Source organism: Heptranchias perlo, chromosome 24, assembly GCF_035084215.1.
Source record: "Heptranchias perlo isolate sHepPer1 chromosome 24, sHepPer1.hap1, whole genome shotgun sequence".
NCBI classification, from domain to species: Eukaryota; Metazoa; Chordata; class Chondrichthyes; order Hexanchiformes; family Hexanchidae; genus Heptranchias; species Heptranchias perlo.
The window spans coordinates 18,897,777-18,923,226 of NC_090348.1; the positions used below are offsets into that span (position 1 = coordinate 18,897,777).

Below are 25,450 nucleotides of genomic sequence, written 5' to 3' on the forward strand. Positions count from 1 at the left end.
TTTCCTCACTTTTTGAAAGCAGTAAAACACAGAATCGTCATTGATTTAACACAAATAAAATTACTAGCTGTGCATTTTACCAAATATGTACTTAAGATTATTTTTGAAGTTTACATTCAGAGAAAAGAAAATTGACTTCCAAACAAAACAATAAAGATAAATGACATACTGCATTTGAATCCTGGCTGCATTTCAACTACAGCAATTTTCCTTAACGATTAAGGGCTTTGTATTCATGACTCACCTTTGACCTGAAGCTGTCGCAATAGGAGACGGTCCATTAGGAGGCCGAGGCTCCTCACAAGTTCTCATCTCCATTTCTACCTTATCCAGGTACTAGATGAAGACCAAAAAAAAAAATCACTAAATCCACACTGAAGTAATTTGCTAAACAGATCACTTCAGTTGTTCTGATATCTCACGTGATGTGAAAGTCAATTCAAAAATGGACCTTTTTTTGGACATTTTCTCCTCTTACACCTCTGCTTCTGAAAGCAACAATTCATTCTGGATTACAGCTCCACAATCAACAGCAGCAATCCAGAGTCTCATCCAAGTGGCCATTCTTCCAGGGTGACCTTGGACAACCAGCATCAGTGGGCTTTTCAATCAGGGGTTATCACACCCAAATTTCAACATCCCTTCACCAGCACCTACATACGCGTACTTCAAGCAGTCAATGGGTAGCGATTGCAATCAGGAAATCAAATTTTCTTTCCCCCCCTCTCAAAGCTCAGGGATATCGAGGCCAAATGTATTTCCCATTGCAGCCCCAAATGAGATTGGATAATTTTGCACAGCCCAGGTAACAAACTTCCAATCCATATGGCTCAGTATCCTCTTGGCATATTTAAAAATAATCTCTTCCTCTGCCCAATAATGCTGATGATACCAAAACACCTCAGAACATACCTGGCACAATCACTAGAAGAAATTAATTTTATTACTGAACCACACAATCATGAGGTACAACAGAATGATTGATTTGAGAGCAATGAATACAGAAAATAACCTAAATCATAATATTGTAGTGCACATAATCCAAAAAATTGAAAGGTTATAGAATCATAGAATCTTACAGCACAGAAGGAGGCCTTTCAGCATACTGTGCCTATGCTGGCTCTTTGAAAGAGCTGTCCAATTAGTCCCACTCCCCCGCTCTTTCCCCATAACCCTACAAAGTTTAAAACAATACTTGGATATGCCAGGGCAGCAGTACAAGAAGGCTACGAAGGGGCAAAGTTAAGACAGAGTCAGAAGTAATTTTTTTTTTAAAAAGAGGGTAATCAATAACTGCAAAAGGTTACGAGGATGGGTGATTGAGGCCAGAATACTGGACTCATTTAAGAAACAGCCAAATGTGGGAATAGAAGATAGTAGGTTGGGTATTCTGGAGGGATGGGATCAATGGGGCTGAAGGGCCTTCTTCATTCAAACCTATCAGGTAAACTGAGACAACCTACATCAGTTCACTCCAAGATAACAATCCCAATAACTACAAGTGTATCATGAATGACTGTAAAGTCAGCATTAGTAACAGTGGTAGGAAATGGCTCTGCATAAGACAAGTAAATATAAAAAGGAAATAATCATCAGCAACAGGGCATCTTTGCCGATTACATACTTGTGTTGCTCAGAGATTATATCTGAAAACTTTTTTTCAATTTGCTAAATCATTCACTCAAAAGACTGCTCTGAGAATTTTAATTGTTTCCTTTACATAAATAAACAACCGGATTCATTTCTGGTAAGGATGCCATGAAAAATTTACAAAGATAAAAAGTAAATGCACTGACTTTGAAAATTTACATAAAGATCCATAAATTGGGAATAAGGGAGAGGAACAAATGGCAATAGAGAACTGAAAGGTGAGCTTATAATAGTTTGCATGTCATCATTTTAACATGTGGTTTTCCCTCATCAGAGCAATCAATAGCATGATAAAACCCCAGATATATGTATGTCTGTTCATTCTGCTGCCCAGGGAGCACACTGGAATATGCACTTAAAATGAATGAAGAGTTTTGAAAGAAACTTCAACAAAACCCAGTAAAGAAAACTGCAAGCATGTAGACTGAGAATGGCAACCACACTAATTACTCCCTGCCATAACGCTGGAATTGCTGCCCTGAATAATGAGTAGAATACCCTCCCTCTCCCAAAAAAGGCCTTTATATTAACTACTGGTGTCAAATACTAGAGCGTTGGACACAAATAGCTTCATTCACATTTAATGATTATAAAATGAAAACATACCAGGCAAATTGGGTGAGTCTTCAGTTTAGTCCAGTGTATCTGCAAGAAAGACAGAGAATAGGTTACTCAGGAACGCTTTCAGTTTCTAAAACTGTGCTTCCAAAGGCCAAAGAAATACTCGGGCAATGTTCTATGGTGGCTTTGTTCTCAAACTTTCTTACAAACATCACACCCTATAAATTTAATCATTATAAAACTGAATAATGACAGCTTTATACCATTCCGACTATCCCAGAAAGGTATCAGACACTGTTCAGCAATTGTGATCACAATGTTAGTGCACAAAAGTTATTGAAATAATAGGATCCAGCCACACTAACAAGCAGAGCACTATTGTTTGTGGGGTGCAAAGTAGCTTACGTGTCTTATCAGCCTTTTCCTGTTTCAATGATAATACCAATCATAAAAAATCCCTCGTTGCAAACCAAAAATTCACTGAAGAATGCAATGCATGTCCTATTTTTTTTTAAGAGGAATGGGAATAAGTACACAAAAGGACCAGAAAAACCCAATCATTGTCTCAATATTATTGCACTTACCTATTTTGCTTCCCTAATGGCTCAGCAAGTTTATAAATGAGTAGCTGGGCCAAATAGATCAGGTTCAATCACCGATTGATGCAGAGTTCGCTGATCTTAGTAGGGGTGCTAGAGCTGGCCACAGTGCCCCAAATTGGGGAAAGGGAAATCATCCAAGATTCCTTCTCCTGATTGCTATCTAGCAACCCCTCCTGCTAGTGCATGTGTGGATATTGGTGAGGTCAGGATTGAGCTCCGCACTGTGCCCTGCCCTAAAATTAAATTGCCAATAATCTTCAAGACTCACCACATGACTAACAACTATGTGACCAAGGTTTAGGAGGGAACTTGTGCTGATTGAACCATGCCCCAAGGCGACAGCCAGTGCAACTGTGGGGTGGGGTACTGCATCACATGTAAGTGAAAATAATAGGAAATATATAATTTGCAGACTGACAGAACATGTTCTCCTTGTCTCCCCCCCCAAAGTATGACTTTTTTTAAAAACCAAAATGGACCAACTCACCTAAATGTAAATGTAGGCTTAGACAGCTGCCTCGCCTTCTTCTATATTTAGTGTACAATCCTTCTACAATAATTAGACCACTCCTTGCCTTAACAAAAACTAAGTCATCTAGTTTGCCCCGTATGCAAGTAAAATGCCAACAATGTTTCACGCTGCTTAAAAAAATGCAATGGCTTTTCATAACAAACAAGACTGGAGTTCCAACTGACAACTGTTTTAATTTAGTCATAAATTTTAGAAATGTTGCTATCCTTTCAAACTGTTCATGCCATTTTAGAAATTCAGAGCAGAACATAGCTTGACATGAATTTTTCTAGAAATTATCTAATTCTACAGATCACCTTCCAGTAAATCTTTTTAGCTAACATCATACAGTAATGGTACAAGTTACCATGAAGGGAAGTGGCATCATCATGCCTAACAGAAAGTGATGACACCCCAATCTTATGCTGGTAAAAAATTAGATTACAGTGTTGCACAAGAAAAATCTGCATTAATTCTTGATTCACGGTTCCAGTACTGTAGGAAACACTCGCTGTATCAAAGAAATGTCAGCAGCATTCAAAGATCCTCCTGCAAATAGGTTTAGTAGAGAAGGCTGTAGAATTCATAGAACAGTCGAAACATAATGGGAATTACATGGACATTTTAATCACTGAAAGCTGAAAAAGCATGTTTTAAAAACATCAGCATTTTAAAAATATGGGCAAAATGCTCATTTGTATGCCCATTTTTGAATGCATGTTTTCTGCTAACCTTAAGTACACCATTTTAATCCAACATAAACAAAAAGAAAAACACTTCAGATACTGGAAATCTGAAACAAGAAGAGAAAATGTGGTACCCAGTCAGCATCTGTGGAGATAACAAAGCAGTTTTCAGTGGCTCCAGCATTTTCTCTTTTTGTTTCCATTTTTAACCCACTTTAACTTCCTAACTCACCCTTTATATAGGTCCTGCACACCAAATATCATTCTCCAAACAAAGGAACACACAGCTTTCTCCCAGTCCCCTGCTAAATGTAACACCGCTTTTCAAGAAAGGAGGGAGAGGGGAAACAGGGAACTACAGGCCAGTTAGCCTGACATCAGTAGTCGGGGAAATGCTGGAATCCATTATTAAGGACATGGCAACGGGGCACATAGAAAATCATAATATGATTAGGCAGAGTCAATGTGGTTTTATGAAAGGGAAATCATGTTTGACAAATCTATTAAGAGTTTTTTTGAGGATGTAACTAGCAGGGTAGATGAAGGGGAACCAGCAGATGTAGTATATTTAGATTTTCAAAAGGCACTTGATAAGGTGCCACACAAAAGGTTGTTACACAAGATAAGGGCTCATGGGGTTGTAATAATATATTAGCATGGATAGAGGATTGGTTAACGGACAGAAAAGAGAGAGTAGGAATAAAAGTGTCATTTTCAGGTCGGCAGGCTGTAACTAGTGGGGTGTCGCAAGGATCAGTGCTTGGACCTCAACTATTTACAATTTATGTCAATGACTTAGATGAAAGGACTGAGTGTAGTGTATCCAAGTTTGCTGATGACACAAAGCTAGGTGAGAAAATAAGCTGTGAGGAGGACACAGAGTCTACAAAGGGATATAGACAGGTTAAGTGAGTGGGCAAGAATGTGGCAGATGGAGTATAATGTGGGGAAATGTGAGGTTATTCACTTTGATAGGAAGAATAGAAAAACAGAATATTTTTTAAATGATAAGAATCTATTAAATGTTGGCATTCAGAGAGATTTGGGTGTCCTTGTACACGAATCACAGAAAGTTAACAAACAGGTACAGCAAGCAATTGGAAGGCAAATGGCATGTTGGCCTTTATTGCAAGGGGGTTGGAGTACAAGAGTAAGGAAGTCTTGCTGCAATTATACAAGACTTTGATGCGACCACACCTGGAGCACTGTGCAGAGTTTTGGTCTCCTTACCGAAGAAAGGATATACTTGCCTCAGAGGCGGTACAATGAAGGTTCATTAGATTTATTCCTGGGATGAGAGGGTTATCCCATGAGGAGAGATTGAGTAGAATGGGCTTATACTCTCTGGAGTTTAGAAAAATGAGAGGTGATCCAATTGAAACATAAAAGATTCTGAGAGGGCTTCACAGGGTAGATGCTGAGAGGCTGTTTCCCCTGGCAGGAGGTCTAGAACAAGGGGGCATGGTCTCAGGATAAGGGGTCGGCCATTTAGGACTGAGATGAGAAGCAATTTCTTCACTCAGAGGGTTGTGAATCTTTGGAATTCTCTACCCCAGAGGGCTGTGGCTGCTGAGTCGTTGAATATATTCAAGGCTGAGACTGATAGATTTTTGAACTCGAATGGAATCAAGGGATATGGGGATCAGGCGGGGAAGTGGAGTTGAGGTTAAAGATCAGCCATGATCTTATTGAATGGCAGAGCAGGCTCAAGAGACAGTATGGCCTACTCCTGCTCCTATTTCTTATGTTCTTAATCTCATTTGTGCTGACTGTGAGGTGCTTTGCACGAGAATTTTTGGGTCAATTCTCCCTCCAACTTTTCTTGTGGTCAAGTACCTGCTAAAACCTGGTACCACTCTGATGCCATAGCCCAGATCAGGAAATATTAAAGACATAATCATTTTTGGTTGAATGAGAAGACATCAGACAAGATTACCAAAAACAGATGAGACCATAAGAGATAGGAGCAGGAGGCGGCCGTTTGGCCCCTCGAGCCTCCTCCGCCATTTAATGAGATCATGGCTGATATGATTTTTACCTCAACTCCACTTTCCTGCCCTTTCCCCATGCTGATCAAAAATTTGTCTAACTCAGCCTTGAATGTATTCAATGACTCAGCCTCTACAGCTTTTTGGGGTAAAGAATTCCAAAGATCCACGACCCACTGGGAGAAGAAATTCCTCCTCATCTCCATCTTAAACGGGCGACCCCTTATTCTGCGACTATGCCCCTAGTTTTAGATTCCTTCATGAGGGGTAACATCCTCTCAGCATCTACCCTATCGAGTCCCCTCAGAATCTTGTATGTTTCAATAAGATCTCCTCTCATTCTTCTAAACTCCAATGAGTATAAACCCAACTTGTTCAATCTTTCCTCATAAGACAACCCTTCCATACCCGGAATCAACCTAGTTAACCTTCTCTGAACTGCCTCCAATGCAAGTATGTCCTTCCTAAAATAAGGGCACCAGAACTGTACGCAGGTGTGGTCTCACCAGCACCCTGTACAGTTGTAGCATGACTTCCCTGCTTTTATACTCCATCCCCCTAGAAATAAAGGCCAATATTCCGTTTGCCTTCCGGATTACCTGCTGCACCTGCATGTTGACTTTTTGTGTTTCATATAAGAGGACATCCAGATCCCTCTGTACTGCAGCATTTTGTAGTATTTCTCCATTCAAATAATATTTTGCTTTTTTATTTTTCCTCCCAAAGTGGATGACTTCACATTTTCCCACATTATATTCTATCTGCCAAATTTTTGCCCAGTCGCTTAACCTGTCAATATCCCTTTGCAGACACTTTGTGTCCTCATCGCAACTTGCGTTTCCATCTATCTTTCTACCATCAGCAAATTTGGCCACAGGACACTCTGTTCCTTCATCCAAGTCATTGATATATATTGTAAATAGTTGAGACCCCAGCACTGATCCCTGCGGCACCCCACTAGTTACAGATTGCCATTTTGAAAATGACCCTTTTATCCCGACTCTTTGTTTTCTGTTAGTTAGCCAATCCTCTATCCATGCCAGTATATTACCCCCAACACCATGAGCTCTTATCTTGTGCAGTAATCTTTTATGTGGCACCTTATCAAATGCCTTTTGGAAATCCAAATATACTGCATCCATTGGTTCCCCTTCATCCACCCTGCCCGTTACTTCCTCAAAGAACTCTAATAAACCTGTCAGACATGATTTCCACTTCATAAAACCATATTGACTCTCCTTGATTGTATTATGAGTCTCCAAATGTCCTGCTCCTACTTCCTTAATAATGGATTCTAGCTTTTTCCCAATGACAGATGTTAGGCTAACTGGTCTATAGTTACCTGCTTTCTGTCTCACTCCCTTCTTGAATAGGGGTGTTACGTTTGCGGTTTTCCAATCCACTGGGACCTTTCCGGAATCAAGTGAATTCTGGAAGATTACAACCAATGCATCCACTATCTCTGTAGCCACTTTCTTTAAGACCCTCGGATGCAAGCCATCGGGTCCAGGGGACTTGTCAGCCTTTAGACCCATTAGTTTACCTCGTACTTTTTCTCTAGTGATAGTGATTGGTTTTAGTTCCTCCCTCCCCTTTGATTTTCTACTATTATAGGTATGTTATTAGTGTCTTCTACTGTGCAGACAGATACAAAATATCTGTTCAATTTCTCTGCCATTGCCTTGTTTTCCATTATTATTTCCCCAGTCTCATCCACTACGGGACCAATGTTTACTTTAACTACCCTCTTCCTTTTTATATACCTTGAGAAGCTTTTACTAACAGTTTTTATATTTCTTGCTAGTTTACTCTCATAATTTATTTTCTCCCTCTGTTATTCTTTTAGTCATCCTTTGCTGGTTTTTAAAGTTTTCCCAATCTCTGGGCTTACCAGTAATCTTTGCCATGTTTTATGCTTTTTCTTTTAACCTGATACCATCCTTGACTTCCTTAGTTAGCCATGGTTGGTTCACCCTTTTTGTGGAGTCTTTCCTCCTCACAGGGATATATTTTTGTTGCGAATCATACAATATCTTTTTAAATGTTTGCCACTGCTTATCCACCATCATACCATCTAATCTGTTTACCCGGTCCACTTTAGCCAATTCCTCCCTCATTCCTTTATAATTGCCCTTATTTAAGTTTAATACAGTAGTTTCAGACCCAAGATCCTCGCTCTCAAACTGGATGTGAAATTCTATCATGTTATGATCACTGCTTCCCAAGGGATCCTTTACTTTGAGATCATTAATTAATCCTGTATCGTTACCCATTACCAGATCCAAAATGGCCTGTTCCCTGGTTGGTTCCCCGACGTATTGGTCTAAGAAAGAGTCCCTAATACACTCTATGAACTCCTCCTCAGGGTTATTGTTGCCAATTTGATTTGTCCAATCTATGTGAAAGTTAAAATCGCCCATGATTATTGCATTACCTTTTTTACAAGCCCTCCTTATTTCTTGATTTATATTTTGCCTTACAGTGTAGCTACTGTTAGGGGGCCTATATACTACTCCCACCAGTGATTCCTTTCCCTTGCTATTTCTTACCTCCACCCAAATTGATTTGACATCTTGATCTTCTGAGCCAAGATCATGGGCCCGATATTACCAGGGCGGTGGGTTCGCGGCGCGGGGGGGGTGATAGGGCGTGTGGGTAACAGGCCCGATGAAATCAGTCTGCCCCGAACGCAATCGCAGGCTAATTGGATCCACTTACCTCTTGTTCCGGGGTCCCCGCTGCTGAGCTGCGCAGTGGGCGGACTGCGCATGCGCAGTAAGGGCTGTCAGCTGGAGGAGCTCTATTTAAAGGGGCAGTCCTCCACTGACTGATGCTGCAAGGAAGAGGAAACATTACAGCATGGAGCAGCCCAGGGGCAAGGCTCCTCCCAGGTTTAATGATACCTCACTCCAGGTATCATTGGATGGGGTGAGGAGGAGGGGGAGGACAGAGATCTTCCCCCCGGCGGGCGGGAGGAAGCGGCCTGCCTCTGCCACCAAGAAGGCCTGGCTCAAGGTGGCAGAGGAGGTCACCTGCACCACCAACATATCGCCCACCTGCAGACAGTGCAGGAGGCGCTGCAATGACCTCAGTAGGTCAGCCAAAGTGAGTACACTTACTCATTCCCCTACACTCCGTGTGCCACATCACCGCCCCCACCCCACATCTCTTTCTGCACTGCCAACACTACTCTGTCACATCACCCCTCACACCCACTCAAGCCTCATCCTCATCTTACCTGCACTTACTCACCTCGCCAGTACTCATCCCGCCACTACCACTCAACCCAATCCTCATACAATCTCATACTCACCCTCTCATGCATCTCTTTCAGTCAGCTTCACTCAACCTGCCACTACCTGTGCTGCAGCCACAGGGCATGCATCACATATGTGCAGTAGGCAGCGTAAGGCAAACGTGTTGTGAGCGTGAAGGGGATGCACAAGGGTGTTTGAGGGCTTGTCATGGTTTTTACTTATATTGAATTTCTGACCAACTCACATCACATATTACATTGGCACCACTACTACCACGTCTTTGCGAATCTTGTCTGGTTTGTGCAATAATGCCCTCTCCTGAGGATCACTATGAAGACCCACAACTGATGCCACCCATTGTGTCACTGCAGAGTGGGTGTAGGTGTACTTGCAGGGCTCTTTTGTGCAGACGACTGAGAGACGCCAGCGATGTCCCCGGTGGCACCCTGGAAGGATGCGGAGGAGAAGTTGTTGAGGGCAGTGGTGGCTTTGACAGAGACAGGTAAGAAGATGGTGCTCGGGCCAGCCGGGAGCAGCTCGGCATGAAGGAGGCTGCAGATGTCCACGACTACATGTCGAGTGACTCTGAGCCTCCGTGTGCACTGCTGCTCAGAGAGGTCCAGGAAGCTGAGCCTCGGTCTGTGGACCCTGTGGGGAGGGTAGTGCCCTCTGCGACGTATCTCTCTCTGCGGTTGCCCTCCCTCCTGCTGTGCAGGTGGATGTGTGACAGCACTGTGTTGTGGAGCTCCACGTGTCAGAGGTGGACGGCGGGCCGGCAAGCCGGTGAGGCTGGTGATGTTGTTCGTCCTTCGAGGAGGTCATGACTGCAGCTACGGCGGCCCACATCCGGAAGATGTACATCTGAGGGGGTCCGCAAGGTAGGTACATGTGTCTGGACACCGGGGTAAGTGTGCAAGTTGGTGAATTTTATTGTTAGGAGGAGGGTGGTGGAGGCCAAACTTTGTCCAAAGTGACAGAGTGGCCTCCTGCAATGAGTGAGGGTCTCCCCCCCGCCCCCCGCACCTGTCAAATGGACCTTTGCAGCTGCCACAGGCTGATGGCTGCAACACGTCCATTTGAACTGGGAGTGTTTCCCCCAGTACGGGAAACAGTCCCAGTTGTTTGTAAAATCCCACCCCTCCTGAAATATCTCGTTAATCAGGTCTGTAAACGACCTGAAATACCTAAATAAATACTTTAAGTGGCACCCCACCGGCTTTAATTGCCGGCGGAAGTCCCACATGCGGAGGCTGTGCACGCATGTCAGTGCGTCTGTGGGAAACCCGGAAGTGTACTCTTATGTTTGTACGCTCTGTCCCTTCCTGACACACTCTGTTTTTTATCATTACTCCCATCACTTTCCTGTACTACTTCCTTGTCTTTTCTTTTCATCAATCTAAACTTTGCCCCACCTTAGCCCTCCCCCCCTCTATTTAGTTTAAAGCCTTCTCTACCGCCCAGTTATTTGGTTTGCCAGAACACTAGTCCCAGCATGGTTCAGGTGAAGCCCGTCCCAACGGAACAGCTCCCTCTTTCCCCAGTACGAGTGCCAGTGCCCCATGAATCGAAACCCACTTCTCCCAAACCAATCTTTGAGCCACGCATTCATCTCTCTGATCTGATTTACCTTGTGCCAATTTGCTTGTGGCTCAGGTAATAATTCGGAGATCAACTTTGTAGTTCTGCTTTTTAATTTAGTCCCGAGCTGCTCAAACTCCCTCAGCACAACCTCTTTTAGTCCTACCTATATCGTTGGTACCTACATGGACCATGATAACTGGATCCTCCCCCTCCCACTCCAAGTTTCTCTCCAGCCCTAAGGAGATGTCCTTAGTCCTGACACTGGGTAGGCAACACAGCCTTCGAGACTCTCGCTCTTGGCTGCAGAGAACAGTGTCTAACCCTCTAACTATACCGTCGCCTACTACAACCACATTTCTTTTTACTCCCCCCATTTGAATGGCCCCCTGAACCACGGTGCCATGGCCAGTTTGCTCATCCGCCCTGCAGTCCCTGCACTCGTCCACATGGGCTGCAAGAACCTTGTATATATCTATCTGAGATGGTCTTAATTGCTGAGGTCAAGAGTCAATGTGTATCAACACACAGCCTGGATTAGATTTTCAATAAGGACCAAGAGGGAAGCAACAATGGCTAATGTACCTCAACTCAATTCATACCATATCACTGCTATCAGAGAGGATTTGGAAAGAGAAGGTGAGATAGAAAATAGTTATGGCCCGTTTTCGGGTGCATAACTAATTGTGCAGAGCACACGCCTGAAACGGGAGGCCCAACGACCGCCCTAAATTGGGCCTCGGGCCTCATTTTAATAATTTGGGCAAGCTACCACGCCTGTTGCAACTCCAGACACAACGCATCCATTTCAAGGGGATCATTTTTAGGCTGCTTGCCTCGTCCAGCAGCAGCACCCAGGTAAATTCCTGGTGGTGGGGGGCGGTGGGGAGCAAGTGGACAATGAGAGGGGAGGCCGATTAAGGGCTGGCAGTGACCCACAACAAGGGTGCTGTGGAGCTGGGAAGAACACTTCTGCTCCTCCTGGCTCCACATCAAACTTATAAATGAAAATGTACTTACTTTTTTTATTGGCAGCCACTGCTTAGCCACAGCCAATAATGGGGGCCAATCCCCTCCCACCCCCCGCCGATAACTTTCTCAAGAAATATGTCTTATTGTGTCACTTCCAAGAAGCATACTACTTTACAATGACTTAACTTTAAAAGAACAGCAGTTGTGGGTTTCAATGGTTGCATTTGGATATTATGCTAGTTTTATAAAAACGTCAGAACAATTTACCCCATTGGTTTTGTTAGGAATTTCTAAATTATAAAAAATTGCAGCATTCATCAACTTGCACTGTCATAAACAAAAAACAATTCTTTTAGCAAATAACACAAAACAAGTCAATGACATTTCCTTTCACCCCTCATCACTACCAACTATAGGCGTAATTCCACAATATCAATAGCCCAGCAGGGAAGCCATGCTTGAAGAGAACATGGGCCAACAATAAGGCGAGAACTTTGCAGCTCCAAATCTACAAACAGTGCTCGCCGCGTGCATGGCCCCCCACTGGGAGCCCAGGACCATAGAATTAACCTTTATATACGATGTGGATATATGATGTGTATCTGCTCAGACGAGGAGGAACGCGATGGACACCTACAGACGCTGAAAGACGCCCTCGTAAGAACGGGATATGACGCTCGACTTGTCGATCGACAGTTCCGACGGGCCACAGCGAAGAATCGCATAGACCTCCTCAGAAGACAAACATGGGACGCAACCAACAGAGTACCCTTCGTCGTCTAGTACTTCCCCGGAGCGAAGAAACTACGCCATGTTCTCCGCAGCCTTCAACATGTCATCGATGACGACAAACACCTCGCTATGGCCATCCCCACGCCTCCACTACTCGCCTTCAAACAGCCACCCAACCTCAAACAGACCATCGTTCACAGCAAATTACCCAGCTTTCAGGAGAACAGCGTCCACGACACCACACAACCCTGCCACGGCAACCTCTGCAAGACATGCCAGATCATCGACACAGATACCACCATCACACAAGAGGACACCACCCACCAGGTACATGGTTCATACTCCTGTGACTCGGCCAACGTTGTCTACCTCATACGTTGCAGGAAAGGATGCCCCGGAGCATGGTACATTGGCGAGACCGTGCAGACACTGCGACAATGGATGAACGGACACCGCGCAACAATCGCCAGACAGGAGGGTTCCCTCCCAGTCGGGGAACACTTCAGCAGTCAAGGACATTCAGCCACCGATCTTCGGGTAAGCGTTCTCCAAGGCGGCCTTTGAGACACACGACAACGCAAAATCGTCAAGCAGAAATTGATAGCCAAGTTCGGCACCCATGAGGATGGCCTCAACCGGGATCTTGGGTTCATGTCACGCTACACGTAAGCTGGGGAATAAAAAAGTTATTTGTTTTTAATACAACTGGACATTCTCGCTCTCTCTCTCTCTCTCTCTCTCTGCCTTTCGGGTCTCTTTCTCTCTCTGGCTTTGTAACCTGACCCATTGTGTATTCAGAACTGTTTTCCGTGGCTAACCTGTCTGGACACCAACGACACCTTTGATTGGTGTGAGCGTGTCCCAGCCCAATATAAGATATGCGATTTGAGAACCTTTCACTCACTCACTCACCTGACGAAGGAGATAATCTCCAAAAGCTTGTGATTTTAAAATAAAATTGTTGGACTATAACCGAGTGTTGTAAGATTCCTTACTTTATATATGAAGCCTGAATGATTATCCTATTAATTCCCTTCATGAACATCTTGATGCAAACAATTTTACAACACCAAGTTATAGTCCAGCAATTTTATTTTAAATTCACAAGCTTTCGGAGACTTCCTCCTTCCTCAGGTAAAACATTTACCTGAGGAAGGAGGAAGTCTCCGAAAGCTTGTGAATTTAAAATAAAATTGCTGGACTATAACTTGGTGTTGTAAAATTGTTTACAATTGTCAACCCCAGTCCATCACCGGCATCTCCACATCTTGATGCAAGGTCAACACTGAATGTAAAACAGCACTGACTAAATCAGGTGTCAGGCACCTCCAAAAGCTTTGTTTGATTCTCAGATAATCTCATCAGGCAATTAAATATGCAGCTTGCGATAGTGTTTTCCAGATAACGGTCAATAATGAATAGTTTTTGTGTGATAATGGAAAGCCATTTGAGAATAAAACAGAAAACTGGAACAAATATGGCACTGAGCATGATTGGTAGCACTGAAAAGAATTTTCATTTAGCACTCACTACATTTCCTACTGTGCAAGGATTCTATAAAATAAAACAAGTCAATTGAAAAATACTACTGTAACAAAGCTGTGAGCGTACCTTGGTACTACGCGACCATTAAACTTCAATAAATTGCATTTGGCATTCCATTGTACAATTTAGGGTGAGCATATTGGTAATGATCCAGTTTTTTCAGCTCACTACACTGAACTTTAAATTGAATCATTGAATGTTACAGCACAGAAAGAGGCCATTCAGCCCATCATGCCTGTGCCAGCTCTTTTAGGCAGTGCATTCCAGATCATAACAACTCGCTGTGTAAAAAAATTTCTCATCTCACCTCTGGTTCTTTTGCCAATTATCTTAAATCTGTGTCCTCTGGTTACCGACCTTTCTGCCAGTGGAAACAGTTTCTCCTTATTTACTCTATCAAAACCCTTCATGATTTTGAATACCTCTATTAAATCTCCTCTTAACCTTCTCTGCTCTAAGTCTTTCATCCTTGGTACCATTCTAGTAAATCTCCTCTGCACCCTCTCTAAGGCCTTGACATCCTTCCTAAAATGTGGTGCCCAGAATTGGACACAACACTCCAGCTGGAGCCTAACCCATAAATAGGCTATTTTATATAAAGTTTTACACAAAACATACATAATTTTCTACTTGTGCCACATCTTTCATAACCATTTATTCATTGTGTAATGAATTATATTTTTCATAAAGCTGCAAGGCGGAGTCTAACTTGACTTGTGTAGGTTTTGTCAAGCGTATCAAAGTTTTAGTAAGATCTCAACTCTCTCTGGCAACTAGACCAGAGAAAAAAATATTGCATACATTTTAGAAAGTAGGCACTAAGATACATTATCTCAGAGCAGGTGGTGCGGTACACTCATCTTCCTTCCAATATCAGCTTGTCCCATCATGATTGTGTCAGTGCTGGCTCTGCATCAGAGTTATCGACTGAACTCTCATTTCCCTGCTCTTTCCAGGTACTCTTAAATTAATTCTTTCTTGCGTGTTGTGATTCACTTATTTGAATAGCGTTTCCTACATGACAATAGTAACTACACTTCAAAAAATACTTAATTGGCTGTAAAGCACTTTAGGACGTTCTGAGGTCATGAAAGGTGCTATGTAAATGCAAGTCTTCCTTTCTATGCTGTGTAAACACAGCCCTAGTTTTTTTTTAAGTCTCATCGTAACTGTATCCTCTCACTCCTGGTATTAGCCTAGTGAATCTACATCACAACTTTTCCAGGGCTCCAATATCCTTTCACAGATTCATCATTACCTCCTTGTATTCAGTCAGCTACTTGTATGAAAACAAGCTATTATTCATGCAGCACACTTCATGAATTGAAACGGAAGGATCAACACTGGGAATCACTCGAAGCAAATCGTTCAGCTTGAATTTCTTCTTGTGAAAATGTTCAGCAAGCTTATTTTTGATTTTTTGATGTGGTCCAAAGTTAAATTGCTGCGCAGCGCTGACCATTGCCTCTAAACTCCTTGGACACTTTTACATAAGTCATTTGGCTGGTATATCTATAAAAAATGGTATATTAAGTTGTTCCTCTAATTATATGTTTACTTTTATTTGGTTAGAGTAATAACTTGAAGCTTTAAAAAAAAAATTACTTACTGTTTTGTTGTGGCCACTGCTTAGCTACAGGAAAACACAGGCAGTGGGGTCCAATTCCAACCCCCAACACCCACCCTCCAAACCCTGGTAATTTTTTTTTTAAACAAAGTAGGTTTATTGTGTCACTTCCAAGAAGCACACCACTTTGCAGTGACTTAACTGTAAAAAGGACTTTGGTTTTGGATTTGGATATTTGCATTTGGATATTATGCTAGGTTTTCAAGTCTTTTTTTTAAAGTGTCAAAACAACTTCCCCTGTTTGTTGTGTCAGGAATTACTAAATTGTAAAATACTGCAGCATTCATCAACTTACAATGTCATAAACATCCTCCCTTTCATGACTGATCAACCTTAGGAATCCACCAGTGAGCCAAACCCCACATTTAAGTCCTACTCCTCCCCCACCACCACCCCCCACCCCCCAAATTCCTCCTCCACAGTGCCGCCATATTTCAGGACCATCCTCTCAGTGTTACCAAAGCCCAGGACTGTCTCCAGCACTGCTAAACATCAGGTACCTACCTCGTGGTACATCTTGCCTACTATCTCACTGCTCAGCTTCAAAGAAAGGTAAGCAATAAAAATTAAATTAAAAATAAGTATGGCAATAGATCTATAAAATAAAGGCCACTCATTTATGAAAACAAGAATAATCAAGGCAACAACTTTATAGTTTTCACAGAAAAATGAAGTCACAGCATTCAATCCCCAAAACACTGATAAAAAACACTTACTAGCATGTAATAAAAACTGAATTCAATCACCAGAAACCAGTGGCACTTATAATACATTGTGTGCTGTATGGCACAACACCCCTAATGTTATAAAACATCCTGTCCTCCAAGTCACCGTGAGCATTGGGAAATCTGCTAACATAAATAACAATCTTTACTATTAGACTTGAGATTTAGAACCCTAAATTTATTTTGGATTCTGGAAAATCAGAAGAAGGAACTCTAATTTCTCAAAACATTATAGCTGCCAGATGGTGCACTATCCTTCGTGTTTATTGTCACTTTATGTTCCATTAACAGTGCCTGCAGAGGATATGCTAGTTTATCTCCCAGCTCTGTTCATCTGTATTTTCACTGTTCAGTTGTGTCTTTTTACACCAGCCAAGTTCCCTTGTGTAATTTTCAACTGCAATCGCTTTTCTGGTTCTCTTCTTACTCAAAGGATTTGATTCTGCAGAACTGATATTAACCGTGGTATATTTACAAGGCAGGAAATGGTATTGTGCACAAGGCATTTCAGATCTTAAGAAGAGCAGATGGCATACAGTTGATGTAACTTTTGTACTAAATGAGGTTCTTACCCGAATTGCAGCCTTGTTGCAGAACACTCTGGTGATTGCCAACCAAGTGGGCAAGTCCAGCATGTTCTGCAGTACCTCTTCATCGAGCTCCAAGTTGGTCAGCTGACCTTCACCTTTGAGCGTACTCAAATTAATCTTATCTGGTGACAGATTCTTGGTGAACCTACAAAACAAAAAAAAATAATAGCAGAATGATACTTCAGTTTTCATGATTTGTGCTGTTAGAAAAATTCATGGGGATTTTTAAATTAAAAACTTTTAAAAGGTAAAGAGGAGGAAAGATTGGTAGAAAATATTTGCTGCTTTGTTACTACACTTCATAATAGTGGAAGTTTGACTACTTAAAACTATTTCTCGGTGTTAGAAGCCTTTCAAAAAAAAATTGGTAGCATTCTTAAAAATTTAAAGATCAAATTTGAATCCTCTTTTTATATAAATAATGCACCACAGTCTTCAGTATGTTCCAAAACAGGAAGCGAAGGAGTGAAGCTGAAGGCTCAAACCACAAGAGCAAAACTCAGGAGTTTACCACCTCAACTGTATGATGTATCACTACCTTGGACCATATCTTTAAGAGTCTTACTATATTCATAACAGTTATAAAATTATTTATTTTTTGTGGCTATTTGCATGTGTGCATTGAAATTTCAAATCAAATTGTCGTCTCCCACTCACATTCCATATGAACAGATACAAAGCAGTATTGCATCACGTGAAGAAGAATGTTAGTAGAATTTCCTCACACCAGAATACAGCAGTTTATGATAGATATGGTAATGAATAGCTAGGAGGTGTGTTACAAGGCAGTAATAAATCAAAATGTTTAGCTCATACTTTTCAATATCATTTGAGCCATTATGATTTATTATTCCCCATTGCATCATAAAAAGTACAAAAGTTGATAATAAAAGTTGAGCACGACAATCCCTAGCAGGAGGTACTTGCAACTATATCATCCAACTCAATGCATTACTATAAATTTCTACTTTACTAATACAAAGAAACTAAATGCTTGTATATATTATTTCCTAGATAGAGTACATATTATGGACACAGGTCAGGTACGAAAACACATCCTGGCAACATAATACAGTAATAGCCATGGTTATATAGTAATGCAACTAATAATTACACAAATTCAAGAATTGGATGGAGAGGGAAAAGATACCAACAATAAAACTTTGAGCAAAGCACAGAGGGAACTGACAGAAAAACAAGTACATCTCTCTCTCCTCTTTAGCACTACCAGTGTTACACAATTTAAAATCTGCACAATGATAGAAGTTAAAATTCTATATCTGTAATATTTGTTCATGTACCTATTTTGAGGCCTTTATATAAAGCGCTGGGCAACATATGCACCAGAACAGTTTATACAACATGCTTAAAAAGATGCATAGTCCGGTGTGATTTATAAGGTGAGACTTTAAGGCAATTGCCTGTACTCAAGTGTGCAGAAAATATCTCCAATCTTATTGCTATTAAAACACATTTAATAAATAGCTGATGCAGTGTTGGACCAATGTAAGACTGTTGAGTATTTTTATTTTTAATTGAGAATCCAGAGTAGAAGGCCGAAGGTCATAATATAGGATAAACTGTCACTTGGAAAGGCATGGTTTAATCAGGGATAGTCAGCATGGATTTGTTCAGGGAAGGTCATGCCTTACAAATTTGATTGAATTCTTTGAGGAAGTGACAAGGAGGATTAATGAGGGTAGTGCAGTGGATGTTGTCTACATGGATTTTAGTAAGGCATTTGACAAGGTCCCACATGGCAGACTGGTCAGAAAAGTAAAAGCCCATGGGATACAGGGAAATGTGGCGAATTGGATCCAAAATTGGCTCAGTAATAGGAAACAAAGGGTAAAAGTCGATGGATGTCTTTGCGAATGGAAATCCGTTTCCAGTGGTGTGCCACAGGGCTCAGTGTTGGGTCCCTTGCTGTTTGTGGTAAAAATTAATGATTTGGACTTGAAAGTAGGGGGCATGATTGGCAAATTTGCAGACAACACAAAAATTGGCTGTGTAGTTGATAGTGAAGAGGATAGCTGTAGACTCCAAGAAGATATCAATGGGTTGGTGGAGTGGGCGGAAAAGTGGCAAATGGAGTTCAACCCGGAGAAGTGTGAGGTAATGCACTTAGGGAGGGCAAACAGTAAAAGGGAATACGCAATAAACGGAAATATATTGAGGGGGGTAGAGGAAGTGAGAGACCTTGGAGTGCATGTGCACATGTCCCTGAAGGTGGCAGTGCAGGTAGATAAGGTTGTGAAGAAGGCATACAGAATGCTCTCCGTTATTAGCCGAGGTATAGAATACAAAAGCAGGGATGTAATGATGGAACTGTATAAAACGCTGGTAAGGCCACAGCTGGAGTATTGTGCGCAATTCTGGTCACCACATTACAGGAAGGACGTAATTGCTCTGGAGAGGGTGCAGAGAAGATTTACAAGAATGTTGCCAGGGCTTGAAAATTGCAGCTACGAGGAGAGATTGGATAGGCTGGGGTTGGAGCAGAGAAGGCTGAGGGGAGACTTGATTGAGGTGTACAAAATTATAAGGGGCTTAGATAGAGTAGACAGGAAGTACCTATTTCCCCTAGCGGAGAGTTCAAGAACTAGAGGACATAGATTTAAGCTGATTGCCGGAAGGATCAGAAGGGACATGAGGAAAAACTTTTTTTTAACCCAGAGGGTGGTGGGTGTATGGAATTCGCTGCCCGAATTGATGGTAGAGGCATGGACCCTCAACTCTTTTTTAAAAAGTACCTGGACCTGCACCTAAAGTGCTGAAAGCTGCAGGGCTACGGACCGGGTGCTGGAAGGTGGGATTAGAATGGGCACCTGGTTGTTCTTCCAGCCGGCGCAGACACGATGGGCTGAATGGCCCCCTTCTGTGCTGTATCTTTTCTATTGTTCTATAGCACCAAAAGTTGAAGAGAGCAAAAGAAAAATTAGGTACATCAAGAAATAGTAATTAGTGACACTGAGCTTCATTTTTAAAAACCTCAAAATTTTAGGAAAAAGCAAAGACTGAAGCTTTGAGATTCCAAAACAGAATGAATGGGACACTTTGCAATGAGTTTTAGTTTGCACAGTGAGGTTTTGGAGACCAGAAAGAGCATTTACAACAGCGTATTTGGCACAGAGGAGGTACAAGGGAGGAAAGTTCAGAAGAGCACTGACCATGGTATTATCAATAAAATCGAAGGAAACAAGGTTACAATGGAAAGAAATAAGCTGGAACACCTTAAGCTCAAATAACAGCATAGCGTGAAGTATTAAAGGGCAGCTGGTGCTTCTGGAAATGTACTTCAGCATCAGTCAGCACTTACAGGATAGAGGCGGCCAGGAGGGGGGTGCTATATTAACAGTGAAAGGCGCTAGATAAATGCAAGTCTTTCTCTTTTTATATAGGGAAAAAAGCTTTCAATATGAAGTGTCTGAACCTACATATACAGTGTATATTCAATATTCTTCTGATTTACTAAACATATCCATCAAATTCTGCCCAGGTTCATAATGGTTCTTTTTTCAACAAAAAATATTTAAGGAAATGTTAGTTCTGCAGTCATGAACATTGAAATAACTGCAGCAGAATTGGCCAAGTGAAATCTTTCTAAAGCCAAATAGAGCCTGGGCCAAGTCAGAGTCTATGCTGGATTTCAGAATCAAAACTCAAGCGATGTCATTCCTTTCTCAACACCTCAACTGATCTAAATATTAACAAAACAGAATGTATAACCCACAGCTTTGCAAACATTTTATTAATAACACATATTAGCCATCATTTTGCAAAAATCTAGGTAAGCAATAGTAATTTGATAATGAAAGGATACGACACAAACATTTTAAGTATAATTTTCGAGCTGGAGGAAATATTGTGGACAACGTCAATGTCCATTGCTACTTCACTGCTATTTTAGTGGCATACTACAGTACAATGATGTCTACAAAGCACTTGTGATTAAACCGTAGTTTTAAAGGATAAAAGACCAAAATAGTTCTTACAAAGATCTTGATTCAATGTGTAACCAAAAGGGAAAAATATTTGGTCGCAGAACATAATTCAAACCTACAGTCACACAACATGAATTAGCCTTTTACTAAAAACAGCAGTTTCTATCCCAACCACTCAGATAAGTGAGTCACATTACAACAGTGCTGCTCTATACATACAATGAGCAGCAACTCCAAAAATAATGGAAACCTTTTATGCACACAGGTTTTCTGGAGTTATATTGTTCTACTTTTAATGTGCAAATCGAGTACACATCAATCAAGACTTTGAGAAGGAAGGCATTTTGTATTAGAAACTGGACCACTTTGGATTTGATTCATTAATAGTCCAGGTTTGAAATAGTCTCATTTCCATTTTAGAGAACATGCTTTTCCCATGGGTGCTGTTTTAAAGCAACTTAAATATACCGTTCTTCTTCCTCCAATTTTAATTTTTGAATCCCATTTTAGGTCACAGCATACCATTAGTCAACTGATAAGGCAGTTTAGAAATTCAGGTTTTTAATATAAACATTTTTCTCAACAATTGCACTGCGGTTCCCACAAGAGGACCTTGTCCAATAAGGTATATTTTCATTCTGTAAGAAAAGTACGATACGAACTTCAGCATTATCATAAACCTTAGCTGCATTATTATAAACTTAAGCACTATAAAAGCTTTCAACATTATTGTAAACCTTATGTTGAACTAAAATACACATGCAAGCTAGCTATGAACAAAGGGCTTGCTGTCTTTATCAAAACAAGCTTTTTGTGGCCTTGTGCAAGAGAGGGCCTCTGAGTAATTAAGCACCTGGCACCATCCTTGCTCATTTGTTAGGAAGGGGAGTCTTCCCTAACTAAGTTATGCTTTACACAAGATGAGGGTTAGTGCCATCCTAGAAGCCACTAATTGTTAGGGAGGTGATAACCTCACACCGCGGTGGAAGGCACTAGGAGTCACCCAGAGGTACATCATAATTGGTGTGAAGATAAGGCATCAATAGAGAATTCTTTTTACTGTGCGAATTAGAAAGGAGTGTTACTATGCTGAATGATGGGAGTATGGGAGTACTAATAGCCCCTTTCTATGACAGAGAGGATGATTGATGGGAAGCTTATTACAGACATACAGAGCTTATTGTCTTCAAAATATATATAAGTGAGGTGCTTTTCAGGAACTAATCAGGATGTTCTCGGGACATGGCTGGACTGTTGACAGATCAGACCTTTGATGGTGCACTCTGGGGTCTGGTAGATATATTTTTACTTACACATTCCCAGCCAGTAGCATTTTCTCCCAGGGTTGTCTTTAGATCCACTCTTGGGCTGGGTTGAAATCTTACCTTCCACTATCAAGATTGGAACTGTTCTATGGTGCTCCTTGTAACTGATACCACTAGAACAGCCTAGCAGGAAGGCACACTCTACTCCACAGTCTCTAGGTTGGCAAGAAAATCGATGCTATTTAAAAAATAAGAACTTTAAAGGTAAAACTTTGTTTTTTCTATAAAGGGGGAAGAGATTACTTTGAACAAAAAGAACTCCCCGAGACACGTTTTCGCTCTTCTTCAGCTTGACTCAGTTGGTAGCACTCTTGTCTGACTGAGTCAGAAGGCTGTAGTTTCAAGTCCCACTTAAGACTTGAGCACATAACCTCGGCTGACACTCCAGTCCATTACTGAGGGAGTGCTGCATTTTTTGAAAACCCTTTCTTCAGGTGACATATTAAGAGTAGGAACATAGGAAGCCCGGGTATCATTCTAGTAAACCTACGCTGCACTCCCTCCAAGGCCAATATGTCCTTCCGAAGGTGCGGTGCCCCTCTTGCCTGCTCCACCATTTGATAAGATCATGGCTGATCTGTGATCTAACTCCATATACCTGCCTTTGGCCCATATCCCTTAATACCTTTGGTTGCCAAAAAGTTATCTATCTCAGATTTAAATTTAGCAATTGAGCTAGTATCAATTGCCGTTTGCGGAAGAGAGTTCCAAACTTCGACAACCCTTTGTGTGTAGAAATGTTTTCTAATCTCACTCCTGAAAGGTCTGGCTCTAATTTTTAGACTGTGCCCCCTACTCCTAAAATCCCCAACCAGCGGAAATAGTTTCTCTCTATCCACCCTATCTGTTCCCCTCAATATCTTATAAACTTCGATCAGATCACCCATTAACCTTTGAAACTCGAGAGAATACAACCCCAATTTGTGTAATCTCTCCTCGTAACTTAACCCTTGAAGCCCGGGTATCATTCTAGTAAACCTACGCTGCACTCCCTCCAAGGCCAATATGTCCTTCCGAAGGTGCGGTGCCCAGAACTGCTCACAGTACTCCAGGTGCGGTCCAACCAGGGTTTTGTATAGCTGCAGCATAACTTCTGCCCCCTTGTACTCTAGTCCTCTAGATATAAAGGCCAACATTCCATTTGCCTTCTTGATTATTTTCTGCACCTGTTCATGACACTTCAATGATCTATGTACCTGAACCCCTAAGTCCCTTTGGACATCCACTGTTTTTAACTTTTTACCATTTAGAAAGTACCCTGTTCTATCCTTTTTTGATCCAAAGTGGATGACCTCACATTTGTCTACATTGAATTCCATTTGCCACAGTTTTGCCCATTCACCCAATCTATCAATATCGCTTTGTAATTTTATGTTTTCATCTACACTGCTTACAATGCCACCAATCTTTGTGTCATCAGCAAACTTAGATATGAGACTTTCTATGCCTTCATCTAAGTCGTTAATAAATATTGTGAATAATTGAGGCCCCAGGACAGATCCCTGCGGGACTCCGCTAGTCACATCCTGCCAATGTGAGTACCTTCCCATTATCCCTACTCTCTGTCGCCTTTCGCTCAGCCAACTTCCTAACCAAGTCTGTACTTTTCCCTTGATTCCATGGGCTTCTATCTTAGCTAACAGTCTCTTATGTGGGACCTTATCAAATGCCTTCTGGAAGTCCATATAAATAACATCCATTAACATTCCCCTGTCCACTACTTTAGTCACCTCTTCAAAAAATTCAATCAGGTTTGTCAGGCACGACTTACCTTTCACAAATCCATGCTGGCTCTCTCTGATTAACTGAAAATTCTCGAGGTGTTCAGTCACCCTATCCTTAATTATAGACTCCAGCATTTTCCCCACAACAGATGTGAGGCTAACTGGTCTATAATTCCCTGGTTTCCCTCTCTCTCCTTTCTTAAAAAGCGGAGTGATATGTGCAATTTTCCAATCTAGAGGGCCAGTTCCTGAATCTAGAAAACTTTGAAAGATTATAGTTAGGGCATCCGCAATGTGCTCACCTACTTCCTTTAAAACCCTGGGATGGAAACCATCTGGTCCTGGGGATTTGTCACTCTTTAGTGCTATTATTTTCTTCATTACTGTTGCTTTACTTATGTTAATTTTATCGAGTCCCTGTCCTCAATTCAATATTAGTTTTCTTGGGATTTCCGGCATGCTATCCTCTTTTTCTACTGTAAATACTGACGCAAAGTAATTGTTCAACATGTCCGCCATTTCCCCATTGTCAATGACAATATCCCCACTTTCAGTTTTTAAGGGGCCAACACTGCTCCTGACCACCCTCTTTTTCCTAATATAACTATAAAAGTTCTTCGTATTGGTTTTGATATCCCTTGCGAGTTTCTTTTCATACTCTCTTTTTGTAGCTCTTACTATCTGTTTTGTGACCCTTTGTTGATCTTTGTATCTTTCCCATTCGCCAGGATCTGTGCCATTTTTGGCCTTTTTGTATGCCCTTTCCTTATGTCTTATACTGTCCCTTACCTCTTTAGTTGTCCATGGCTGTTTTTTTTGGCAAGTAGAGTTCTTGCCCCTCAGGGGTATAAACCGATCCTGTATCACGTTAAATGTTTCTTTAAACATTTCCCACTGATCATCAGTCGTTTTACCCATTAACAGATTTGCCCAGTTTACTGTGGACAGTCTCTGTCTCATCCCATTGAAGTCGGCCTTGCCCAAGTCTAGAATCTTAGCAGCTGATTCACTTTTTTCCCTTTCAAACACTACATTGAACTCGATCATGTTATGATCGCTATTGGATAGATGTTCACGCACAGTTAAGCCGTTAACTAAATCTGGTTCATTACTCATTACTAAATCTAGTATGGCTTGCCTCCTTGTTGCCTCTAGGACATACTGCTGTAGAAAACTATCCCGGACACACTCAAGAAATTCATTACCTTTCTGACAGTTGCTAGTCTGCTTTCCCCAATCTATGTGAAGGTTAAAGTCCCCCATTAAGACCACTATGCCTTTCTTACACGCTTGTCTAATCTCTGCATTTATACAATCTAGCACTTCATAGCTGCTGCCAGGGCTCCTATATACAACTCCCACTATAGTCTTAGATCCTTTCCTATTTCTCAATTCAACCCATAAGGTCTCTGTTGGCTGCTTACCTCTCGTTA

General features: G+C 41.6%; 1 protein-coding gene across 1 annotated transcript in view; it reads right to left on the reverse strand.

Annotated features, from left to right (window-relative positions):
• The window catches only part of bltp3b (bridge-like lipid transfer protein family member 3B), a 124,780-nt gene that overhangs the window by 71,639 nt on the left and 27,691 nt on the right, over positions 1 to 25,450 (reverse strand). The window contains exons 2-4 of the mRNA XM_068004856.1: positions 17,007 to 17,169; positions 2,257 to 2,295; positions 245 to 336 (exon numbers count right to left, since the gene is read on the reverse strand). Of these exons, the coding sequence (XP_067860957.1) occupies positions 245 to 336; positions 2,257 to 2,295; positions 17,007 to 17,169 (294 nt within the window). The remainder of the gene's footprint in view (positions 1 to 244; positions 337 to 2,256; positions 2,296 to 17,006; positions 17,170 to 25,450) is intronic.